The sequence below is a fragment of the Balaenoptera borealis genome, assembly GCF_965194805.1.
Source record: "Balaenoptera borealis genome assembly, chromosome: 13".
Taxonomy (NCBI): Eukaryota; Metazoa; Chordata; class Mammalia; order Artiodactyla; family Balaenopteridae; genus Balaenoptera; species Balaenoptera borealis.
The window spans coordinates 43,575,048-43,600,955 of record NC_138870.1 but is presented as its reverse complement, the minus strand read 5'-3'; the positions used below and the strand labels follow the sequence as shown (position 1 = coordinate 43,600,955).

The 25,908-nt window shown below is 44.4% G+C and overlaps 1 protein-coding gene across 3 annotated transcripts; it reads left to right on the top strand.

The window, feature by feature from the left end:
• Window positions 1-291: 291 nt before the first annotated feature.
• SMAGP (small cell adhesion glycoprotein) lies at window positions 292-25,908 on the top strand. 3 transcript variants are annotated; one of them, XM_082352565.1, is made up of 5 exons: window positions 627-830; window positions 1,519-1,590; window positions 20,813-20,865; window positions 24,369-24,449; window positions 25,145-25,908. In XM_082352565.1, exons 4-5 carry the CDS (start codon window positions 24,377-24,379, stop codon window positions 25,321-25,323), a joined length of 252 nt encoding a protein of 83 aa, XP_082208691.1. In that variant the 5' UTR covers window positions 627-830; window positions 1,519-1,590; window positions 20,813-20,865; window positions 24,369-24,376; the 3' UTR covers window positions 25,324-25,908. The 3 variants fall into 3 exon arrangements, with proteins under 3 accessions (XP_082208690.1, XP_082208691.1, XP_082208689.1); XM_082352564.1 differs by lacking the exons at window positions 627-830; window positions 20,813-20,865 and adding an exon at window positions 292-619; XM_082352563.1 differs by lacking the exon at window positions 20,813-20,865.

Genomic DNA, 25,908 nt, shown 5'->3' with positions numbered 1-25,908 from the left:
ACTACACTGCCTCAGATGAATTCGGGCAAGGAAGATCCGAATGGGGCAACGTTCCTTTCCCCACCTCACACCCCGCTCCCCGGCCCGGGGTGTGCCCACTAAGTTAGCTTATGTTCCAAGCTTCTGGATACAGACCCATTTACGTAAGTGATATGCAAACGCAAGTAAATGTAATTTTCCACATTTGCTGAAAATTCAAATAACGTCGATGGCGGGGAAAGAGGACACATCCCATTAGCTCCGGGCTCACTCTGATCCCGTGCCCTCCCGTGCCTCGAGGCAGGCGGGGGAGGAAGCGGCTCCGGATGGAGAGTAAAGTGACAATCGGAGAAGGAAAAGCAGCCTTTCCTCCCGGGGGAGCTGAGGCGGCCCGGCGGGCGGAGGGAACCTGCAGAGGGCGGTTTCTCTCCTCTTTTCCTGTCCCACCCAGCCGGCCGCCCCCTCGCCCCCCCCGCCCCCGGCCGGCCTCGGCAGCTAACTCTGAGCGTCTTTGCGCTGCTTCCTCAGCTCTGGGTCCCCGGCGGGTCCCCGCGGTGCCTGCGGTTCCCGCCCCCGTCGAGTTGAGCAGGACGCGCGACGCGGCGCCTGCCGTTCCCCTGCAGCCCGTCCGACTGGTAAGGTGAGCACGCGGAGGTGGGGACCCGGGCAGGGCCGGAGGGCCAGGCGAGCCCGGTCGCCCACACTCACGCTGCAGCCGCCGAGGCCGCGTCAAGAACTGAAAACGAGAGCGGCCGAGCTCGGGCCTCGGCTGGAGCCTCCCGTCGCGGCGGCTCGGAACCGGTGCCTGGGACGGGCCGCCTTCGGAGCGCAGTGAGCCCTGCCTGGCGCGGGTAACGCAGGAGGGCTCTGGACCGGGGTCAGGGCGCGGGGGGCGGTGCCGCGGGCTCGAGCCCCGACGTCCGCGGACGCGGCGAGGGCCCCAGGGTGCCAGAGTCTCGGCCGGGCCGGTGGTGGGCGGCCGCGGGGGCCAGGCCAGCGGGGCTCGGTAGACCGCGCGGACGTTGCAGCGGACGACCGAGGGGGCACTGGGGGCGGAGGGCCGAGCCCCGACAACTGGCCGTCTCGGGCGGGCCAGAGGGCGACTGACGACCCTCCCTCCGGTGCCCGGCGCCTGGCCCCCCGGCCCGGCCCCGCCGCTGCCCCCGCGCCGGCCCCGAGCCTGGGCCGGGGGCCTGACCTCCCTGCGCTCTCCTGACACCTAGTGGACGGCTCCCCCCAGACTGCGGGCTGGGAGAGAACCGGGGACCTGTTACCTCGCCTGGGTGAAACTGGGTCCGCTGCTAATTTGCATACATCTACCTAACTTTCTCAGGCCTTGAGAAACCTCCTAGGTGAATGTGGTGGCCCAATGAAAGGATCCCCGGATAGACGTTCAATAGGGCGGGGGGTGCGGGGGGAGAGTTGGGGAAGGGACTCAGGAAAACCTGGCACCAAAGGCTTTCCTGGGATTTCCAGTCGTCTTCAGCCCCAGGCATGGGCCTATCCACCTCATTCCGCTCTTTGTCCCTCTTCCTACAGATCTGCACCTCCCTGCAGGTGCCCGTCCACCTGCCGAGATGACTAGCCTCCCAACCACGCCTTCTCCAGGAGGTAGGTGAAGGCCTTTCCCACTTCAACTGCCCCACCCTAGCCCAGTCCTGGAATTCCCTGAGCCCTCTGCCCAGGTGGGAAGACTCCCACTACTCTCCACCTGCCTCACACCAGAAAAGGTCCTGGGAGGAAGCAGAAGGCAACCAGCGTGCACACTTTAGTGCAGTTTGAATCTGAAGTTTCATGCACCTGGACCAATTCCTGGTACTACTACTTAGAGCTTTGTGACCTTGTGAGCTACCCTCTAAGCTCCAGTCTCATTTGTAAAACGGGGGAAATAGTACCTTATTTGTGAGGATTAAATGAGATAATCCATGTAAAACACCTAGCACAGTGTCTCATATCTAGCAAGCACTCAGTAACATCGGTTATTATTACTGGGTGCTTGTTAGAAAAGCCCACCTATTCCTAGAAAGGAATTCTGCAGCACGTGGGATCTTAGTGCCCCCACCAGGGATCGAACCCGCGGTGCCCCCTGCTTTGGAAGTGCAGAGTCTTCACCCCTGGACCGCCAGGAAAGTCCCTCTGCCTGCTTTCTAATTCCACTCCTCTTATGATTCACTCCAGCATCAAAAATCCTTTGTTTCCCGGAACTATTTTTACCCTTGTTCCCTAGTCAGGGATCCCCCTCTTTCCCCTTCACGTTAAGAATGGATTCCCAAAAAAAAGAGAATGAGAATGAATTCCTACCTTACATTTCATAACCAAGCTGAGCTGGACAAACCATCAGATACTCATTGGTTGTTTTCATTACATGTTAATTAGGGTAAGGGAGGAACAAAACCTTGGTTGGTCTATACACCTTTGTTTCCATATGCGGTCTCGTTTGTCATTAGGACAGACATTCTCTGCTTTACTGATGTGGAAACATGTGAGTGAGAACCCCAGGGGAAGTCAAAGGCAGTGTCCTCTGTGACTGGTGATGTAGCAATTCAGACCCTTAGTTGTCTGCTGGAAATAAGAAAAGGAGAAATGGGTAGCCGTCTAGATTAGTTAGTACAGGCTTCATGAGTGGGGAAGGGATGGAGCCCTTACCCTTGAAGGATGGGTGAGGTTTATACAGGCAAAGAGGGGTGCAGCAGGGATTCCAGATAAAGGTAGCGCCGCCACTTCTGAAACTACAGAGACTGTGCTTACCTTGGAGGGTATTCTGGGGGACAGGGCAGAGGACCTCCAGAATAAACCTGCCTGTAGGGAAGAGAGGTGATGCTTTCTTGGGCAGCTGAGAAATTAGGACTGGGACAAAAGCAGAACTATATACATTCTGTTTTAAATTTTGTGGTAAGAGAAACATAATATAAATGTTACCATTTTGATTATTTTTTGGTGTACAGTTCAGTGGTATTAAGTATTGAGTGATATTCACATTGCTGTACAACTGTTACCACCATCCATCTCCAGAACTTTTTCATCTTCCCAAACTGAAACTCTGTATCCATTAAATAATAACTCCTCATTCCCCCTTCCCCACAGCCCCTGGCTACCACCATTATACTTTCTATCTGTATAAATTTGACTAGGTACCTAGTATAAGTGTAATTATACAAAATTTGTCCTTTTGTCTCTGGCTTATTTCACTAGCATAACATCTCCGAGGCTCATCCATTTCGTAGCATGTGTCAGAATTTCCTTCCTTTTTAAGGCTGAATAATATTATATGTATATAATGTGTATCATTTTGTTTATCCACTCATACATCAATAGATACTTGGGTTGCTTCCACCTTTTGGCTGTTGTGAATACTGCTGCTGTGAACGTGGGTGTACAAATATCTCTTCGAGTCCCTGCTTTCAGTTCTTTTGGGTATATACCCAGAAGTGTGGTAATTCTGTTTAATTTTTTGAGGCACCGCCATACTGTTTCCCAGGGTAGCTATACCATTTTACATTCCTACCAGCAATGCATAGGGTTCCAATTTCTCCACATCCTTGACACCACTTGTTATTTTCTGATTTTTAATAGCAGCTATCCTAATGGGTGTGAATGGTATCTCATTGTGGTTTTGATTTACATTTCCCTAATGATTAGTGATGTTGAACATCTTTTCATGTGTTTATTGGCAACTGTATATCTTTTGGAGAAATGTCTATTCAAGTCCTTGCCCATTTTTCAATTGTCTGGTTTTGTTGTTGTTGAGTCATATGTTTACATTTTCAACCCAACAAATGACATGAGTGGAGTGGCATTTTAGGACATATCATATAGTTCCCTACCCACTGGGTCCAAGCAAATGTAAGTTCAGGGACAGAAGTGGAGAAATTACAGACAGGGTGAGGGCTTGTACTTTGAAGAATGGGATCACTGAGGGTCTTGCATGTCTCTTCCCCACCTCCCCACCTATGCCGTCTCACATCCCTTTGCCCCAATCTATAAAGATCTCCTAAAGGAGATATCCTTTTAAGAGGGCTGAAAGTGAGGGCCACATTAGAACTTTCAGGGGCCCTTGGCACTTTTGCCTTTGTGGGCCCATTCCTCTATTTAAAAAGGTAATATGTTAAAAATTGTATTTTACAACTATGTTGGTATAAGGAAGAATACAATATTAATATACAATAAAATCATTAATGGTTATATTTATAATTGATTGATATAACAATATTATAATTTCCTTGACATAAACATTCAATTTTTTCTTCTGATTTTAAAAGAAATTAAGATCATTAAAAAACATTTTCATGGGCCCCTAGAAGTATGGTGGACCCTAGGTGCGTTGCCTGCTGTACCTAGTGCATAAATTGCCCTCTTGGAAGGAGAGTGGGGTGGAATAGGCATTGTCCGCTCTGCCCACCCCACTGGGTAAAGCCCATCCCTTGCCATGTAGTCACACTAGCTACATCCTAGGTTATCCTCACTCTAGAGTAGACGCTCAGTGTTGTTCATCTCGCTTATTCCTCGTCACAACCCTGTGAGCACGTTTCATTCTCATTTTACAGAAGCAAAAACTGAGGTTCAGGGAAGTTAAGAAATTTTCAGAGGTTAAGAAATTCTCCCAAAGTCGTGCAGCTAATAATGGCAGAGGCAGGATATTGTGCCAAGTCCTGTATTCTTTCCGTCATGGTATATTGCTCTCAGCCACTCCACCCCATGGCTGGGGCACATGAAAGAGAAGGAAGGAGAAAGGGAGCAGAATTCCAGGGCGGGTTCCCATGGAAAGGAGAATTGGGGGAGCCGCCCTTTGCTGGGCAGGGCTAGAGCAAATAAATAGGTTGTCAGACTCAGGTGGCAAAGGATCTGATGCCTCAGTGATAAGAGATTTAGCCCAGGAACAAGGGCCACAAAGAAACCAACCAGTATCTAGGTTAACAAAAAAAAAAAAAAAAAAAAAAGGTGAGTGAGCCAAATAGATCTTGAAGTTCATTTGCTGTAGGTTAGGATTTGGGTGGAGCCTCAAATCTCAAATCTTGTGGTCCTCAGCCCCAGGCCTCCCTCCTTAAAGAAAATAGGTGCTACAGTCTTTCTAAGCCGGAGAAGGGAAGGAACAAAGTAACATTCTTTTTTTTTTTAATATTTCTTCTTTCCTTAGTATATTGCCTTTCTTATTTATTTATTTATTTATTTAGGCTGCACTGGGTCTTGGTTGTGGCACACGGGATCTTCACTGAGGCATGCAGGATCTTTTAGTTGCGGTGGGCAGACTTCTTAGTTGCGACATGCAGACTCTTAGTTGTGGCATCCAAACTCATAGTTGAGGCATGCATGCGGGATCTGGTTCCCTGACCAGGGATCGAACCCAGGCCCCCTGCACTGGGAGCACCGAGTCTTACTCACTGGACTGCCAGGGAAGTCCCCAGAGTAACTTTATTCCTTTGTTTGGAAGAGGAGACAGGAGAGAAATGGGGTAGGAACAGGAGATAATAGGGGGAGAGCTGTAAACCATTTCCCCCCTTGTATGCCACGTTTCCTGAACTTAGTTTACTTTGTTGTTGTTGTTCTTTCATTACAAAGCTATTACATGCCCCTCAGGGAATAACCTTCTAGACTTTTTCTATGTGTGTGTGTGTGTGTGTGTGTGTGTGTGTGTGTGTGTGTATGTTTATAGTTTTATTTTACTTTACTTTTTTTTACAGACATGTAATCATATAACACATACAGCCCTAGCAATTTGCTTTTTTCGTCTAACCACATATTCTGTCCCAGTAATTGCAGATCTACCACATCCTTTTTAACAACTGTGTACTATTTCCAGAATGAATGACCTGTCATTTATTTAATCATTCCTCTGCTGATAGACATTCAGATATGTGTCACTCTTGCAAACAGTGCTTTAGTGAACACCCATCCTGCAATAAAACTCTGAGAACCAAACCCAGTGGACACGTCAACAAAATGTTTAGCTGGAGGCAGAGCAGGGATGGTTCCAGAAGTTGCAAAGAACCTTGAAGTGAGGAGATAGATTTAAAGCCTGGCTGGGCCAACCACTGAGTGACGGTGGGCTGGTTGACGAAGCTTGCTGAGCTACCTCAATTTTCTGGCTTGTACATAATGATAATACCAACCCTACTTACATCACATTCTTGGGGTGGAGATAAAATAATGTATGTTTTGCAAACTGTAAGTCATAAATATAGATTACCGTTCTGATACATAAAGCCCGAAGGCTCCAGCTCATTAGCTCGGACACCCTGTGACTTTTAGTCTGAGAAAACCTCTTCTGTGTGGAATAGAATTCAAATTCTTGATTTTTTTTTTTTTCTTTTGGCCTTGCTGCACGGTATGCAGGATCTTAGTTCCCTGACCAGGGATCGAACCCATGCCCTCTGCAGTGGAAGCACGGAGTCTTACACACTGGACCACCAGGAAAGTCCCTGATTTGTTAAAAATTTTTATTGGACTATAGTTGATTTACAATGGTGTATTAGTTTCTGCTGTACAGTAAAGCGAATCAGTTATACATATACACATATCCACTCTTTTTTAGATTCTTTTAAATTTTTGATTTTTTAATAGACATTTTATTTTGGAATAATTTTAGATTTATAGAAAAGTTGCAAAAATAGTACAGAGAGTTTGTGTACCCCTCAGCCATGTTTCCTCAAATGTCATTTGGTACATTTGACGTCGATAGAGATGACCACAGTACATTTGTGAAGACCAGGAAATTAACATTGGTATGATACTGTTTTTTTTTTTTAATGCATTATTCTTTTCAATTTTAATTTATTTATTTTTAAAATATTTATTTATTTATTTTGGCTGCACTGGGTCTTAGTTGCGGCACGCAAGATCTTCATTGTGGCATGTTTAGTTTCAGCATGAGGACTCTTAGTTGCGGCATGCATGTGGGATCTAGTTCCCTGACCAGGGATCAAACCCGGGACCTCTGCATTGGGAGTGCAGAGTCTTCTTACCCACTGGACCACCAGGGAAGTCCCAACATTCGTATGATACTGTTAACTAAACTACAGACTTCATTGAGAGTTCACCAGTTTGAAAATTTTATTTTGTAGAGAATTCTGATAGAACATTTTCAATTTATAAAAATTCTAACATTAAGGCTGAGACAGGTCCTGAGGGTCAGATAGTTCAACTACCCGTTCTGTGCTGGAATTCTCTCTCCAGTTCCCCATGAAGCATCTGCCCAGTTTTGCTCTTCGTTCTCTGGGGAAGACATCCATCTCCCATTAGTTTCTGCCATTAGTCCTCTTGTACAGGTCATCGTTGGTATATTCAAAGACAGCATTCAAGTCCTAACTCTCCATCCCCAACTAAGTTTTCACTCAGCTTTCTCTTGCAGGCTTTCCTGATCTGATATGGTTTCCAAGCCATTCACTGTGTTGGCTGCTCAGCTCAAAACTGGCACCCAGATGCAACTCAGTGGCCTAGGAGTAGTGCAGAGTAGGGCTGCACTGTTGATGCCGTTGTAGAGACCACATTTATATTCATGGTGCCTAAAATAACAGCAAGTTTTAAATATTTTATGATTATAAAAGTCATTATCATCCTAAGAAATTTGGCAGATAAAGGAAAAGAAAGAAAATAAAAAGTATCCAAAATTCTACGACCTTCCTATCACTCTTGCTGCTATTTTGGGTTCTATTCTTCCAGTGTCGGTGAATTTCTAGTGATCCCACTGTAAGTCTTTTATAGATGCTGCTAAGCTGTGGCTTCCCCATTATTTGTGAGTAGTTGATTTCCCGGACCTAAGAGCAAGGTGTGTGTTGAATTCTCATCTTGTTCAGTTTGGCCAATTTCTCCAGTCATTTTAAATCTCTGTTTAGCAGCTTACTAGTTGCCCCTCTAACTTTGAGTCCACAGATTTGTTGAACCTTCCCTGGGTCTACTGGGGTCTGTATTTACCCAAAGGACACTAAACCCTTCCACACTAAGCCTGTGTGGAAGGCACCAATAAGGCAGAACACCAAAACAAAAGCTCTCACAAAGGATTTAATATTCACTTTTTTTTTTTTTTTTGACTGTGCTGCCTGGCTTGTGGGATCTTAGTTCCCCGACCAGGGATTGAACCCGGGCCCTCGGCAGTGAGAGCGCAGAGTCCTAACGACTGGACAGCCAGGGAATTCCCTCACTATATTTTAAAAACAAACAAAAAAGCCAAGAGTTGTTACCATAAAGGGAAAATGTATTATTGGACTTTCTTATATCTGTCTTGTGATTTAGTATTTTTATTTTTATTTTTTAATTTTTTTTATTTTTTTAAATAAATTTATTTATTTTTATTATTTATTTATTTATTTATGGCTGTGTTGGGTTTTCATTGCTGCGCGCCGGCTCTCTCTAGTTGAGACTGGCGGGGGCTACTCTTCATTGCGGTGCGCAGGCTTCTCATTGCGGTGGCTTCTCCCGCTGCGGAGCACGGGCTCTAGGCGCGTGAGCTTCAGTGGTTGTGGCATGTGGGCTCAGTAGTTGTGGCTCGCAGGCTCCAGAGCACAGGCTCAGTAGTTGTGGCCCACAGGCTTAGTTGCTCCGCAGCATGTGGGATCTTCCCAGACCAGGGCTCGAACCCATGTCCCCTGCATTGGCAGACGGATTCTTAACCACTGCACCACCAGGGAAGTCTGTATTTTTATTTTGAATTACACAAAGGCCTTAATTTGGCCCTGGCATGGTCTGACATAATAATATCAATTCAAAAAGAATTAAGGTCAAATCCCAGTGGAAGAAGAAGCTCTGTTTAGACTGGCATCACTTCATTCCCTGATGGCCAGTTACTCCCCCCACTTAGTCCTTTTTTTTTTTTAATTTTTGGCCACGCTGCACAGCATGTAGGATTTTAGTTCCCCGACCAGGGATAGAACCCACGCCCCCTGCATTGGAAGGTGGAATCTTAACCACTGGACTGCCGGGGAAGTCCCTACCCAACTTAGTCCTCAATAAAGCCAGGCTGTGTTACTCCACAGGGATATTGGAAACACTCTATCACGGTTCTGGGATGAGACGTTGGCTATTCAGGCAGCACCTTCAACTCATCTAACCCCCTCTGCATGCTCACTCTCAGTTGATGACACGGCCTTCTATTTTCTGGAGCAAATTAAAGTTCTCAGAAGAGAACTGCCAAAGGCTCCCACTGCCCCCATCTACCTACTGCCCACCTCCGTGCTCATGTGCACATTAGTCATGAACGATCTCTGCTGTCTGCAGCCAATCCCTTCATCCGTGCACTGGGTCCCATCCCTTCAAGGACATGGCTCCAGCCGTCAATTGTTCCCTCTCATCTGAGTCATTTCTGTCCATACATAAACAGGCTGTCATTTCTCCCATCTAAAAAAAGCAAAAAAAAAAAAAAAACTTGAACTCTCTTCCCCTTCCAGCTATAGCCCTATTTCCCTGCTCAACTTTACAGAAAAAAAAAAAGAGTTTATATTCTGCCTTCAGTGCCTTTCCTTCCCTTTTTTCTCTTTTTTTAAAAATTTTATTGAAGTATAATTGATTTACATGTTGTGTTAGTTTCAGGTGTACAGCAAAATGATTCAGTTATACATATACATATATATCTATTCTTTTTCAGGTTCTTTTCCCTTATAGGTTATTACAAAATACTGAGTTTAGTGTCCTGTGCTATATGGTAGGTCCTTGTTGGTTATCTATTTTATAGGTAGTAGTGTGTATTTGTTAATCCCAAGCTCCTAATTTACCCCTCCCCCCCCTTTCCCCTTTGGTAACCATAAATTTGTTTTCTATGTCTGTCTGTCTATTTCTGTTTTATAAATAAGTTCATTTATTTTGTTTTTTTTTTAGATTCCACATATAAGCGATATCGTATCATATTTGTCTTTGTCTGGCTTACTTCACTTAGTATGATAATCTCTAGGTCCATCCATGTTGCTTCAAGTGGCATTATTTCATTCTTTTTTGTGGCTGAGTAATATTCCATTGTGTGTGTGTGTGCGTGCATGCATGTGTGTCTGTGTGTATGTGTATGTATATATATACCACATCTTCTTTATCCATTCATCTGTCAATTGACACTTAGTTTGCTTTCTTTTTTTCCTGAACCCACTCTAAACCAGGGGTTTATACTCAGCACTTCACCAAGCTTCTCTTGTCAAGGTCACTCATGACCTCTGTGGGAAAACCTGGTGGTCCTTGTACTTGGTCTCTTTGGCTGCTACTCCTCAGCCTCCTTTGCTGTTTCCTCCCTGGGCTCAGTCCTTGGTCCTCTTTATCTGTACTTACTCCCTTGGTGATCTCATTCAGTCTCATGATTGTAAAGGTGCTGACTTTTAAAATCTCCAATCCAGACCTCTTCCCCAAATTCCAGTCTTTTTTTTTTTTTTCCACACCACGCAGCTCATGGGATCCTAGTTCCCTGACCAGGGATTGAACCCACGCCCTCAGCAGTGAAAGCGCAGTCCTAACCACTGGACCACCAGTGAATTCCCCCAAATTCCAGTCTTGATGTCTGCAATCATGTCCAAAATTGAACTCTGGATCTTCCCCTCTAAACCTGTTCCACCTGCAGGCTTCGCATCTCAGATAACAGCAGGCCTTCTCTCCCTCCAGTTACCCAGGCCCCAAACCTTGGTGTTATCCTTGACTTCACCCCACATCCTCAGCCTTAACTTCAGAATATATCCAGAATCCCACCACTTTCTTTAAAAAAAAAAAAAATTATTTATTCATTTATTTGGCTGCATCGGGTCTCAGTTGCAGCACGCAGGATCTTCGTCGCGGCATGTGGGATCTTTGTCGACGCATGTGGGATCTTTCGTTGCAGTGCGCAGGCTCAGTAATTGCCCCGCAGCATGTAGGATCTTAGTTCCCCGACCAGGGATCGAACCCACATCCCCTGCATTGGAAGGTGGATTCTCAACCACTGGACCACCCGAGAAGTCTCCAGAATCCCACCGCTTTCTCACGGGACAGCTGCTAGACCCAGCCAGTGCCTTTGTGCAAACTAGAAAAAGACTCCCTCCTTTGGGTGGATTCAGCTGTGCCCACGTGTTGGGTATAATCTGCTTCTCCTCCTGTCTCCACCTTCTCACAGCCCGTTGTCCACACGCAAAGAGATGCTTTAAAACTCAGTTTCTGTTTCAATTACCTATTGCTGTGTAACAAACCACGTCAACACTTAGTGAATTAAAACAACAGCAATTTATTATTTCTTACCATTCTGGGAGTTGGCTGGGCACTCCTCTGCTGTTTTCACCAGTGCTCACTCATGCAGCTGCAATCTGCTGGAAGGTCCACTGGGCTAGAAGGTCCAAAATGACCTCCATCACATGTCTGCCAGTTGGTACTGGCTGTCGGCTGAGCTGGGGGTGCCTCAGTTTTCTCCATGTGGCCTCTTATCCTCCAGTGAGCCAGACTGGTCTTCCATACAACATGGTGGTCTCCGTGTTTCAAAAGGGCAGTCTTTGGAATTTCAGGCCCCACCCTAGACTTAATGAACCATAGTCTGTATTTTTTTTTTCATTATTTTATTTTATTTTTATTTTATTTTTTTATTTTTGGCTGCGTTGGGTCTTCGTTGCTGCGTGCGGGCTTTCTCTAGTTGCAGTGAGTGGGGGCTACTCTTCGTTGTGCGCAGGCTTCTCATTGCAGTGGCTTCTCTTGTTACAGAGTATGGGCTCTAGGAGTGCGGGCTTCAGTAGTTGTGGCACACGGGCTCAGTAGTTGTGGCTTGTGGGCTCTAGAGCACAGGTTCAGTAGTTGTGGCGCATGGGCTTAGTTGCTCCGCGGCTTGTGGGATCTTCCTGGGCCAGGGCTCGAACCCGTGTCCCCTTCATTGGTAGGCAGATTCTTAACCACTGTGCCACCAGGGAAGCCCCTATAGTCTGCATTTTAACAAGCTCCCTAGGAGATTCTTATGCGCTGCAGAGTTTGAGAAGCACCCCTTTGAAATGTAAATCCAGTCTCTGCTCAAAAACCTCTAAAAGGGTTGCATCTCACTCACTGAAAAAGCCAAAGGCCTTCCATGACCTCAACACCCCTCTTATACAGCCCCCTCTACTTCACCTGATCCTCCGCTCCCCCTTGCTCCTTCCCAGTGATCTCCATGATGCACCTTTAACATGCTGAGCCTGTGACGGCCCCAGGTGCTTTTCAATATTATTTGATGGCCCTACCTTGAACTTGCTGTTCCCTCTGCCTGGAATGTTCTTCTCCCACGTCTCCTCATGGCTGCCTCCCTCTCCTTCTATAGGTGTTTATTTTACTCAAGTCACCTCATCAGGGACACTCCCTCACCACCCCTATCCACATCCCAACTCCTTATCCCCCTTCCTGATTTTATTTTCTGTATGGCACTAACCAGCATCTAATATAGTATATCTTTTACTTCTTTAACCTGTTCATTGTCCATCTTCCCCCCGCATGATGTAAATTATATGACAAAATGTTTTTCCTTGAAGTTGTGGTAAAATTATACATAACATAAAATTTACCTTTTTTTATTGCATTTTAGTTTTTTGAATTTTATTTTTTATTTTTTCTACAGCAGGTTCTTATTAGTTAGCTATTTTATACATATTAGTGTATACATGTGAATCCCAATCTCCCAATTCATCACACCCCCACCCCCCTGTTTTCCCCCCTTGGTGTCCATACGTTTGTTCTCTACATCTGTGTCTCAGTTTCTGCCCTGCAAACCTGTTCATCTCTACCATTTTTCTAGATTCCACATATATGCATTAATATACGATATTTGATTTTCTCTTTCTGACTTACTTCACTCTGTATGACAGTCTCTAAGTCCATACACGTCTCTACAAATGACCCAATTTCGTTCCTTTTTATGCCTAATATTCCATTGTATATATGTACCACATCTTCTTTATCCATTTGTCTGTCGATGGGCATTTAGGTTGCTTCCATGACCTGGCTATTGTAAATACTGCTGCAATGAACATTGCGGTGCATGTGTCTTTTTGAATTACGGTTTTCTCTGGGTATATGCCCAGTAGTGGGATTGCTGGGTCATATGGTAATTCTATTTTTAGTTTTTTAAGGAACCTCCATACTGTTCTCCATAGTGGCTGTATCAATTTACATTCCCACCAGCAGTGCAAAAGGGTTCCCTTTTCTCCACACTCTCTCTGGCATTTGTTGTTTGTACATTTTCTGATGATGCCCATTCTAACTGGTGTGAGGTGATACCTCATTGTAGTTTTTTTTGTTTGTTTTTGTTTTTTTAAAAGATTTACTTATTTTATTTATTGATTGATTGATTGCTATGTTGGGTCTTCGTTTCTGTGCTAGGGCTTTCTCTAGTTGCGGCAAGCGGGGGCCACTCTTCATCGCGGTGCGCGGGCCTCTCACTATCGCGGCCTCTCTTGTTGCGGAGCACAGGCTCCAGACGCGCAGGCTCAGTAATTGTGGCTCACGGGCCTAGTTGCTCCGCGGCATGTGGGATCCTCCCAGACCAGGGCTCGAACCCGTGTCCCCTGCATCGGCAGGCAGACTCCCAACCACTGCACCACCAGGGAAGCCCCTCATTGTACTTTTGATTTGCATTTCTCTGATAATTGGCGATGTTGAGCAGCTTTTCATGTGCCTCTTGGCCATCTGTATATCTTCTTTGGAGAAATGTCTATTTAGGTCTTCTGCCCATTTTTTGATTGGGTTCTTTTTTTTTAATATGGAGCTGCATGAGCTTTTATATATTTTGGAGATTAATCCTTTGTCCATTGATTCGTTTGCAAATATTTTCTCCCATTTTGAGAACTGTCTTTTCGTCTTGTTTATAGTTTCCTTTGCTGTGCAAAAGCTTTTAAATTTCATCAGGTCCCATTTGTTTATTTTTGTTTTTATTTGCATTACTCTGGGAGGTGGGTCAAAGAAGATCTTGCTGTGATTTATGTCAAAGAGTGTTCTTCCTGTATTTTCCTCTAAGAGTTTTATGGTGTCCAGTCTTACATTTAGGTCTTTAATCCATTTTGAGTTGATTTTTTTTTTTTAACTTATTTATTTTATTTATTTATTTTTGGCTGTGTTGGGTCTTCGTCGCTGGGCGCGGGCTTTCTCTAGTTGCAGTGAGCAGGGGCTACTCTCCGCTGCGGTGCATGGGCTTCTCATTGCAGTGGCCTCTCTTGTTGCGGAGCACGGGCTCTAGGCACACGGGCTTCAGTAGTTGTGGCATGCGGGCTCAGTAGTTGTGGCTCGCGGGCTGTAGAGCGCAGGCTCAGTAGTTGTGGCACACGGGCTGAGTTGCTCCGCAGCATGTGGGATCTTCCCGGACCAGGGCTCGAACCCATGTCCCCTGCATTGGCAGGCGGATTCCCAACCACTGCGCCACCAAGGAAGCCCTTGAGTTGATTTTTGTGTATGGTATTAGGGAGGGTTCTAATTTCATTCTTTTACATTTAGCTGTCCAGTTTTCCCAGTACCACTTATTGAAGAGACTCTCTTTTCTCCATTGTATATCCTTGCCTCCTTTGTCATAGATTAGTTGACCATAGGTGCATGGGTCTATCTCTGGGCTTTCTACCCTGTTCCAAAGATCTATATTTCTGTTTTTGTGCCAGTACCATATTGTCTTGATTACTGTAGCTTTGTAGTATAGTGTGAAGTCAGGTAGTTTGATTCCTCCAGCTCTGTTTTTTTTTCCCTCAAGATTGCTTTGGCTATTCAGGGTCTTTTGTGTCTCCACACAAATTTTAAGATTTTTTGTTCTAGTTTTGTAAAAAATGCCATTGGTAATTTGATAGGGATTGCACTGAATCTGTAGATTGCTTTGGGTAGTATAGTCATTTTCACAATATTGATTCTTCCAATCCAAGAACATGGTATATCTCTCCATCTGTTTGTGTCATCTTTCATTTCTTTCATCAGTGTCTTATAGTTTTCTGAGTACAGGTCTTTTACCTCCTTAGGTAGGTTTATTCCTAGGTATTTCATTCTTTTGGTTGCAGTGGTGAATGGGATTTTTTCCTTAATTTCTCTTTCTGATCTTTCATTGTTAGTGTATAGGAATGCAAGAGATTTCTGTGCATTAATTTTGTATCCTGCAACTGTACCAAATTGATTGATTAGCTCTAGTAGTTTTCTGGTGGCATCTTTAGGATTATCTATGTATAGTATCATGTCATCTGCAAACAGTGACAGTTTTACTTCTTTTCCCATTTGTATTCCTTTTATTTCTTTTTCTTCTCTGATTGCTGTGGCTAGGACTTCCAAAACTATGTTGAATAATAGTGGTGAGAGTGGACATCCTTGTCTTCTTCCTGAACTTAGAGGAAATGCTTTCAGTTTTTCACCATTGAGAATGATGTTTGCTGTGGGTTTGTCGTATATGGCCTTTATTATGTTGAGGTAGGTTCCCTCTATGCCCACTTTCTGGAGAGTTTTTGTCATAAATGGGTGTTGAATTTTGTCAAAAGCTTTTTCTGCATCTATTGAGATGATCATATGGTGTTTATTCTTCAATTTGTTAATATGGTGTATCACGTTGATTGGATTGCTTATATTGAAGAATCCTTGGAGCCCTGGGATAAATCCCACTTGATCATGGTGTATGATCCTTTTAATGTTTTGTTGGATTCTGTTTGCTAGTATTTTGTTGAGGACTTTTGCATCTATATTCATCAGTGATATTGGTCTGTAATTTTGTTTTTTTGTAGTATCTTTTTCTGGTTTTGGTATCAGGGTGATGGTGGCCTCATAGAATGAGTTTGGGAGTGTTCCTTCCTCTGCAATTTTTTAGAAGAGTTTGAGAAGGTAGGGTGTTAGCTCTTCTCTAAATGTTTGATAGAATTCACCTGTGAAGCCATCTGGTCCTGGACTTTTGTTTGTTGGAAGATTTTTAATCACAGTTTCAATTTCATTACTTGTGATTGGTCTGTTCATATTTTCTATTTCTTCCTGGTTCAGTCTTGGAAGGGTATACCTTTCTAAGAATTTGTCCGTTTCTTCCAGATTGTCCATTTTATTGGCATAGAGTTGCCTGTAGTAGTCTCTTAGGATGCTCTGTATTTCTGCAGTGTCCATTGTAACTTCTCCTTTTTGCATTTCTAATTTTATTGATATGAGTCTCTCCCTCTTTTTCTTGATGAGTCTGGCTAAAGGTTATCAATTTTGTTAATCTTCTCAAAGAACCACCTTTTAGTTTTATTGATCTATGCTATTGTTTTCTTTGTTTCTATTTCATTTATTTCTGCTCTGATCTTTATGATTTGTTTCCTTCTACTAACTTTGGGTTTTGTTTGTTCTTCTTTCTTCAGTTCCTTTAGGTGTAAAGTTAGACTGTTTATTTGAGTTTTTTCGTGTTTCTTGAGGTAGGATTGTATTGCTATAAACTTCCCTCTTAGAACTGCTTTTGCTGCATCCCATAGGTTTTGGATCGTCATGTTTTGTCATTTGTCTCTAGGTATTTTTTGATTTCCTCTGATTTCTTCAGTGATCTCTTGGTTATTTAGTAACGTATTGTTTAGCCTCCATGTGTTTGTGTTTTTTATGTTTTTTTCCCTGTAATTTATTTCTAATCTCATAACGTTGTGGTCAGAAAAGCTGCTTGATATAATTTTAATTTTCTTAAGTTTACTGAGGCTTAATTTGTGACCCAAGATGTGATCTATCCTGGCGAATGTTCCATGTGCACTTGAGAAGAAAATGTAATCTGCTGTTTTCGGATGGAATGTCCTGTAAATGTCAATTCAATCTTTCTGGTCTATTGTGTCATTTAAAGCTTATGTTTCCTTGTTAATTTTCTGTCTGGATGATCTGTCCATTGGTGTAAGTGAGGTGTTAACATCCCCCACTATTATTGTGTTACTGTCAATTTCCTCTTTTATAGCTGTTAGCAGTTGCCTTATGTATTGAGGTGCTCCTATGTTGGGTGCATATATATTTATAATTGTTGTATCTTCTTCTTGGATTGATCCCTTGATCATTATGTAGTGTCCTTCCTTGTCTCTTGTAACAGTCTTTATTTTAAAGTCATTTTATCTGATAAGAGTATTGCTACTCCAGCTTTCTTTTGATTTCCATTTGCATGGAATATCTTTTTCCATCCCCTCACTTTCAGGCTGTATGTGTCCCTAGGTCTGAACTGGGTCTCTTGTAGACAGCATATATATGGGTCTTGTTTTTGTATCCATTCAGCGAGCCTGTGTCTTTTGGTTGGAGCATTTAATCCATTCACGTTTAAGGTAATTATCGATATGTATGTTCCTATTACCATTTATGGGTTTGTTTTTGTAGGTCCTTTTCTTCTCTTGTGTTTCCCACTTAGAGAAGTTCCTTTAGCATTGTTGTAGAGCTGGTTTAGTGGTGCTGAATTCTCTTAGCTTTTGTTTGTCTATAAAGCTTTTGATTTCTCTTTAGAATCGGAATGAGATCCTTGCCGGGTAGAATAATCTTGGTTGTAGCTTCTTCCCTTTCATCACTTTAAATATATCGTGCCACTACCTTCTGGCTTGTAGAGTTTCTGCTGAGAAATCAGCTGTTAACCTTATGGGAGTTCCCTTGTATGTTATTTGTCGTTTTTCCCTTGTTGCTTTTAATAATTTTTCTTTGTCTCTAATTATTGTCAGTTTGATTACTATGTGTCTCAGCGTGTTTCTCCTTGGGTTTATCCTGCCTGGGACTCTCTGCACTTCCTGGACTTGGGTGGCTATTTCCTTTCCCATGTTAGGGAAGTTTTCGACTATAATCTCTTCAAATATTTTCTCGGGTCCTTTCTCTCCATCTTCTCCTTCTGGGACCCCTATAATGCGAATGTTGGTGCGTTTAATACTGTCCCAGAGGTCTCTTAGGCTGTCTTCATTTCTCTTCATTCTTTTTTCTTTAATCTGTTCCATGGCAGTGAATTCCACCATTCTGTCTTCCATGTCACTTATCCGTTCTTCTCCCTCAGTTATTCTGCTATTGATTCCTTTAGTGTATTTTTCATTTCAGTTATTGTATTGTTCATCTTTGTTTGTTTGTTCTTTAATTCTTCTCGGTGTTTGTTCTTTAATTCTTCTAGGTCTTTGTTAAACATTTCTTGCATCTTCTTGATCTTTGCCTCCATTCTTTTTCCAAGGTCCTGGATCATGGATCATCTTCACTATCATTATTCTGAATTCTTTTTCTGGAAGGTTGCCTATCTCCACTTCATTCAGTTGTTTTTCTGGGGTTTTATCTTGTTCCTTCATCTGGTGCATAGTCCTATGCCTTTTCATTTTGTCTGTCTTTCTGTGAATGTGGTTTTTGTTCCACAAGCTGCAGGATTGTAGTTCTTCTTGCTTCTGCTGTCTGCCCTCTGGTGGATGAGGCTATCTAAGAGGCTTGTGCAAGCTTCCTGATGGGAGGGACTGGTGGTCGGTAGAGCTGCGTGTTGCTCTGATGGGCAGAGCTCAGTAAAACTTTAATCCGCTTGTCTCCTGATGGGTGGGGCTGGGTTCTGTCCCTGTTGGTTGTTTGGCCTGAGGCGACCCACCACTGGAGGCTACAGGCTCTTTGTTGGGGCTAATGGCAGGCTCTGGGAGGGCTCACGCCAAGGAGTACTTCCCAGAACTTCTGCTGCCAGTGTCCTTGTCCCCTCAGTGAGCCACAACCACCCCCCACCTCTGCAGGAGACCCTCCAACACTAGCAGGTAAGTCTGGTTCAGTCTTCTATGGGGTCACTGCTCCTTCCCCCTGGGTCCTGGTGCGCACATTACTTTGTGTGTGCCCTCCAAGAATGGAGTCTCTGTTTCCCCCAGCCGTGTCAAAGTCCTGCAATCAAATCCTGCTGGCCTTCAAAGTCTGATTCTCTGGGAATTCCTCCTCCCATTGCTGGACCCCCAGGTTGGGAAGCCTGACGTGGGGCTCAGATCCTTCACTCCAGTGGGTGGACTTCTGTGGTATAATTGTTCTCCAGTTTGTGAGTCACCCACCCAGCGGTTATAGGATTTGATTTTATTGTGATTGTGCCCCTCCTACCATCTCATTGCGGCTTCTACTTTGTCTTTGGATGTGGGGTGCCTTTTTTGGTGTGTTCCAGTGTCTCCCTGTCGATGATTGTTCAGCAGTTGGTTGTGATTCCAGTGTTCTCTCAAGAGGGAGTGAGCGCACGTCCTTCTACTCCACCATCTTGAACCAATCCTAAAATTTACCATTTTAAAGGATACAGTTCAGTGGCATTATGTACATTCACATTGTTGTGCAACCATCACCATCATCCCTCTCTAGAGCTTTCTCATCATCCCAAACTGAAACTTGGTAGCCATTAAACAATAACTCCTCATTCTCCCCTCTTCCCAGCTCTTGATGACCACTGTCTGTCTCTATGAATTTGACTATTCTAGGTACCTCAGACAAGTGGAATCATACGATATTTATCCTTTTGTGACTGGCTTATTTCAGTTAGCATGATGTCTTCAAAGTTCATCCACATAGTAGCATGTGTCAGAACGTCCTTCCTTTTTAAGGCTGAATAATATTCCATTGTGTGTGTATATATATACACCATATTTTGTCTATCTGTTCATCTGTTGATGGACGTTTGAGTTGTTTCACCTTTTAGTTATTGTGAATAATGCTGCTGTGAATATTGGTGTACAAATATCTGTTTGAGTTCCTGCTTTCATTTCTTTTGGATAGATACTCAGAAGTAAAATTGCTGGACCGTATGATAATTCTGTTTAGTTTTTTAAGGAACTGTGAAGGCATGAGTTTTTGCTTGTTGTGTTCACTAATCTATGCCCAGGACCTTGAACAGACCCTGGCACAAAGTACACACTCCGTAAATACTTGTTGAATCAGCCTTTTAATTTCTCTGTCTATGAACCTGGAACCTCAGTCTAAAAAGGCTGTGTGACTTGTCTGACCCAGCTTGCTCATAGTGGTCTCATATTAACTCTTAATGCTTGTGGTTTCAAGTTCAGGACCCCCAAAGCAGTTCCTTATAACTTGTTCTAGAATTTTGCTGAGGAACTATATCAATTTCACCAGTTGTTTACAGAATCCACCTCTTTCTGTGGCCCTTCAGGCTCCTGGCCCCTCTGTCTTTCTCAGAAGCTCCTGTATCATCAATAGCGATCCCATTTACATGTTCTTTCGGTGCCCTTGGCTGTCACTTACCTGGATCCCTTTTAGATTAGCTTGGTGCTTTCTGGGTTGTGTCCCTTCTCTTGAGCTCACTTCCCCACGTCACCAAGGTTCCTGCTCTCCTTTAGTGCAGAAATCATTCTCTTTGATAGGAGACAGAGGCAAAACGGGCTGGGAGAGTTCTAGTTTCTCTGTTACCTCCGATCTCTTAGCTTCAGGCCCAGAGAGCAAGCCTGGCCCATTTCCTTGTTTTTGCTCCAGATATAACACTTTTTAAATTGTCCTTCCAATGTGTTTGCCAACTTGAGCTGTATAGAGCTTCCTGACACTATTCTTCTAAGTTTCTGCTTTTAACCTTTATGTGCATTTTTTTTTTTATGTGCAGTTTTGAAAAGAGTCACATTCTGAAATCACATTACTGGAAATGGGCTTACAGGAAAGACAGAATTGGGACAGAACACTCGAAACTTATGAAACTTTGTAACGAGAACCCTAAAAATACAACAGTCTGAATTAAAATATTGGCAGTTAAATCTCCACCAACATTGAACCTTGAATCCCTGTCCGTCTTAGACCCCCTGTGCCCTGGGGAGTGTGCTTCCTCCTTTTAGAAGCTGGTTCCAGAGAGACTTAACTTCCAACAGAGATTATTTTCATCAAAAATAAAAATCTGATGTAGGATCTGCCTCCTTCTAGTGTTTTCTCATAGAGGTAGATTTCATATAGAGGTAAATTTCTTACATGGCTCTGCCTTCTTCTAATGTTTTTGTATAGAAGTAATTTTTTTTTGTACCTCCTTCATTTGTACTTACTGCAGCACCAGATGGCTTAATATAAGTGGAAACCAACTGATAACTGCGTCCAAGGAAGGTACTTCTAGTGCATTTTATGTTTCTTAAGGTCCTTATTGATGAAATGTACTCTTCAGTTGTAGAAAGCTTGAGGTTGCATATGAACCAACGTGACTGATATCATTCTGATATCATAACCTGCTCACCAGTCGCCTGTGAGCAAGTTCACATTAAAGGAGCACTCTTTGTAATGCAACGGTCTGTATTTGATTGTGGTCCTCTGGTTTTTCTTCCGCAACTGTCCATGTCTTTTTTTTTTTTTTTTTTTTAAGAATTGTGTTGCATTCTTTTTTTTTTAATTAATTAATTTATTTTTGGCTGTGTTGGGTCTTCGTTTCTGTGCGAGGGCTTTCTCTAGTTGTGGCAAGCGGGGGCCACTCTACATCGCGGTGTGCGGGCCTCTCACTATCGCGGCCTCTCTTGTTGCGGAGCACAGGCTCCAGACGCGCAGGCTCAGTAGTTGTGGCTCACGGGCCCAGTCGCTCCGCGGCATGTGGGATCTTCCTAGACCAGGGCTCGAACCCGTGTCCCCTGCACTGGCAGGCAGATTCTCAACCACTGCACCACCAGGGAAGCCCCCATGTCCATATCTTTTAAAACCTTGCACTTTTGGAAAGCTCGTTGTGCTGCCTCATAGTTATCTTTTGTTACCTCTTCCTCTTTTTCCCTATTGGAAAAAAAAAAAGAAAAGGACAGCGTTAGGAAGGCTTAGTATAAATACCTTGCTTGGGCTTTGGAGGGGCTAGTCCTGGATTCAGATCTTGGCTCCATCCACTGTTCCTTCATGTGTAATACGAGGGATGTCACTTAACTCTTCCCGGGCCTCAGGGTCCACATTGGCAATTAAAAACACCTGCTGTGAAGTGGTTGGTATTCTAAGGATTAATAATTATGTATACAAAATGCCCAGCACAAAGCAGGGACTTAGCAAATGGCAGCTGTTATAATTGGAATTATTTGCAGAATTTCCCAACTAGGAATCATCTACCCTCCTGGATTCTCTTTCCGAGGACTCATACATATCTGTTCTCTGAAGCCTCACTAAAATTCAGCTCCGTGGTTGGTCCCTGGTGAACCTCATCACTGCTGCTTGCCCAGCATCTATGACAGTGCCTCTGGCACGTGGTAGGTGCAAACTAAATTCTTGTTGATCGATTGAACTGAATCTGACTCATCTTTATATTGAAGCTTCTGTACATACATTATTCTTCTGGGTGCTTTGTGTATCTTAAGTTCTCAAATGTTTAAGAAAGACAAAACTGAGAGCAGCTGTATAGAACTCTAGATCAATGGTGGGAAGATGGTGTGCAGCCCCAGGACGTTTGGGGGAGGAAAGCATGCATGGTGAGGGGCAGCAGTCTGAGGCAGTGATCAGGTGGATAAACTTCAGGGCTTGTCTTTGATGGAAGTCACAGTATAATCTCAGAAGTGACAGCCCATCACTTTGGCTGTATTCTGTTTGTTAGAAGCTAGTCACTGGGTCCAGCTGACACACGGGGAGAGGGGCTTAACACAAGGATGTAAACACCAGGAGGTGGGAACTATCGGGATTCATCTTAGAAGCTGCCTACCACACTCCTATTTTACGCATGGGAGAGAAACTGAGGCTCGGAGAGGTTTGGTAACTTCCTCAAGGTTACCTAGGACTATGCTGGGGGCAGGATTCAAACCTAGAGCGGCTTTCCCTTTCAATGATGCTTGCCTGCACGTTTTCTCACTTAGCCTTCGCAATAGCCCTGCAGAGTTGGTTAATATAGTTCCTACTGGTTACAGATGAGAATGGATGGATGAATCGGGAGATGTAACCATTTGCCCGAAGCCACAAAGTAGCTGACTGTATCACCGCTCTTAAAGAAAGAGTGGAGAAGGGTTTGGCCTGGCCCTGGGAGCCGGGTGGCGATCCAGGCAACCCACATCTGCTTTTCCTGCAAAACCAGGACGGCTCAACAGGCCTCCCCTGGCCTGTGTGAGAAGGTCTTTCAACACCACTGACCCCTCTTGGCACCGCTCCCAGGCTCACCAGGCCACCGCTAGTGACTGAATTTCCCTTGTCCCGGATGGAATCCTGAAGGTGTCAGGCAAGAGACAGGAATCAGGCTCACGCCCTGTGCTCCGGCCACACTGGCCTTTGGGTCCTCTCATCTCGGAGCTTTGATCCAGGCTCTTCCCTCTGCCTAGAATGTGCCCCACCTCCCGCCCCTTTCACCCTGTAAACTCCTACCCCTGCTTCAGCCCCCAGCTCAAATCCTGCTTCCTGGGGAGGCTGTTCCTGCTGGCAGACAGTAGAGAGTTAATGAGTGCTGCTATTATTATTTATTGAATGAATACTGAGATGCCTCCTGTGGGTGATTTTAGGGTCAGTCAGACTGTTTTCCCCAGGATACCTCTGTCCTGCAGTAACTAACCTTTTCAAACGCCTACACTAAAATGCTAACTAGGAGAGAACTGAAGGGCTTCCTGACTTCTTTTGGAAACACTTAGAAGTCTGGGTAGTGACTTTAGGAGTGGGACTTTCAGGCTCTGAAGGACAGATAGACCAATAGCAGAAGGAGATATGGGATATATTTTAGGGTAGGAGAGGCCTTATTTCAGAACCTTTCAAATGGCAGGGCTTACTCTGGAAGCGTAGAAAAGGGTTTTAATAAGGGAAGGAGCATTATTTCATTATTAAAAAATAACGTTTACAAAGAGTTTGTAAAAACAGTGAAGAAATGCATGTGGCATATAATATAAATATATTGATATATACATGTATATACATTTATCATTTATCTCATTTATGCAAAAATGTATTCCTAATAATAGCTTACCCTTATTGAATTACTTAATACATGTCACAACAACCCTATAAAGTAGGTACTATTATCTCTATTTGCCAGATGAGGATGCTGATGCACAGAGGGGTTAGGTAATTTTCTGAAGATCACACAGCTAGTAAAAGAGCTCAGATTGGAACCTAGTCAGTCAGCTCTAGAGCCCATACTTTTTTTTAAAAAATTAATTAATTAATTAATTTTTGACTGTGTTGGGTCTTCGTTTCTGTGCGAGGGCTTTCTCTAGTTGTGGCAAGTGGGGGCCGCTCTTCATCGTGGTGCGCGGGCCTCTCACTATCGCGGCCTCTCTTGTTGCGGAGCACAGGCTCCAGACGCGCAGGCTCAGTAGCTATGGCTCACGGGCCTAGTTGCTCCGTGGCATGTGGGATCTTCCCAGACCAGGGCTCGAACCCGTGTCCCCTGCATTAGCAGGCAGATTCTCAACCACTGCGCCACCAGGGAAGCCCCCGAGAGCCCGTACTTTAACCACTATGTTAGACAGAGAGAAATCCATCAAAATGTTTATCGTCTTTGGTGGTGGTTTGTTTTCTCCTCTATTCTCCAGGTTTTTCTATACAGATGTCCTATAGGAGTTAAATGATAAAAGTCTGACTAGGGAAGAAGGTGGGGTAGTGAAATTGAAGGACAAACGTGTTTTAGAACAAAAGAATTCACCCCATTTCCTTTTCCACTTTGCTAAATTTTCCAGAAGAACCGATGGCCACCCCAATCCTACAGGCCACTGAGGCCCTATCCCCAGAAGCTGAAGCCAGCACAGCACTCATTGCAGGTAACAGGCTCTGAGCCAAATCAAGGGACCTTCTGAGCTCAGGGGCTCTGTTGCTCCAGAGACAATGTGATAGACCAGGATTTTCCCTACATGGGAAAGCACCACAAATTAGAGACCAAATCCATTAATGGGCTCGTTTTGGCATGCAAGTTGTATTACACACACACACACAAGGTTATAAAAGACTCTTAGAGGCTTCGTGCCAGAGATGCCGCCAGTAAATGACAGGTTGGGAGGTGGCCACAAATAGCTGCAGTGCATATGGGCACTACAGTTGAGTATGGGGGTAGGGATAAGGATGTGTGCAGTTTGTTGAGTGGGTGAGAAAGAGGATGGGAGGGATCAGAAACCCCTACAGGAGGCTATGAATTTTAAAACCCTTCCTGTTGGGATAAGCGATTTCCTGTTTCCTTCCTTCCTGTTTCTGTCATAATCATCAGGAACTAGTTGAGAGGGAGTTCAGTTTTGTCAGAAATCAAAAGCCTTATGTCCCTAAGCACAAAGAGGCTCCAGATATCATGTACCAAGAAGTCGGGCTTGGTGGGAGAATATGGATTTGGAAGTGGACGCTTAGTTAACTTCAGCAGGAGGATCCTCACCAAGAGTGCGGGGACCGTGTAATGCAGGGGACCTTGTGAGTTACTGAGACGTCCTCAATCCTGAAACATCTCTGCATTTTCCCTCTCCTTTCCAAGTTGTTATCACAGTGGTCTTCCTCACCCTGCTCTCAGTCGTGATCTTGATCTTCTTTTACCTGTACAAGAACAAAGGCAGCTACGTCACCTACGAACCTGCAGAAGGCGAGCCCGGCGCCATCCTCCAGATGGAGAGCAACTCAGCCAAGGGCAGGGAGAAGGAGGAATATTTCATCTAATGGTTCCCAGACCCCAAGGAGCTTATCCAGGCTCCAGTGCTAACACACAATTTATTAGGTGAAAGTTTTATCTGAAACCGGTGAGAAGCATCGACTGATATTGGCAGAACTGAGCTCCTTCTGGGACACAGGCACAAGTGCTAACATCACCGACGCCAGGGACTGGGGACACGAAGAAAGCTGCTCATGACGTCTCTAGCCAGGCGTTTGTCATACAGCCGGTGCTTCTGGCTGACCAGCGAGGTTGAGCTGTACCAGGCAACACTGGAATATGTGCCCCGTCATCTTCACTTTTTTCACAGGTCGAAGGGAAGGAGGAGAGTTGGGGGTCACTGGATGCTCCTCTGTCCCATACCTGGTCACCTAGTGACAGCCCAAGTGGAAACAGTGTCCCATAGAAGTTCTTCCCGGAGGCCGGACACCACAGTGAAAGGCCAGGCCAGGAGGGGCAGGAGACTGTGGAGACCTCTCTCCTGATGAACGTGCCACATCCCTTAATCTGAGCCCTTCCTTTCCATATTCCCCAGCAAGCCAGACTTCTTAGGCTATTTTTCTCAGAATTAAAATCTTTCGTTGACACAGAAA

What these genes read in the sequence shown, in the direction of transcription:
- SMAGP (XM_082352564.1), top strand. Translation starts at nt 1,557, where the DNA reads ATGACTAGCCTCCCAACCACGCCTTCTCCAGGAG. An exon ending in AACCACGCCTTCTCCAGGAG is followed by an intron (nt 1,591 to 24,368) that starts GTAGGTGAAGGC and finishes TAAATTTTCCAG; the next exon opens with AAGAACCGATGGCCACCCCA. An exon ending in CAGCACAGCACTCATTGCAG is followed by an intron (nt 24,450 to 25,144) that starts GTAACAGGCTCT and finishes CTCCTTTCCAAG; the next exon opens with TTGTTATCACAGTGGTCTTC.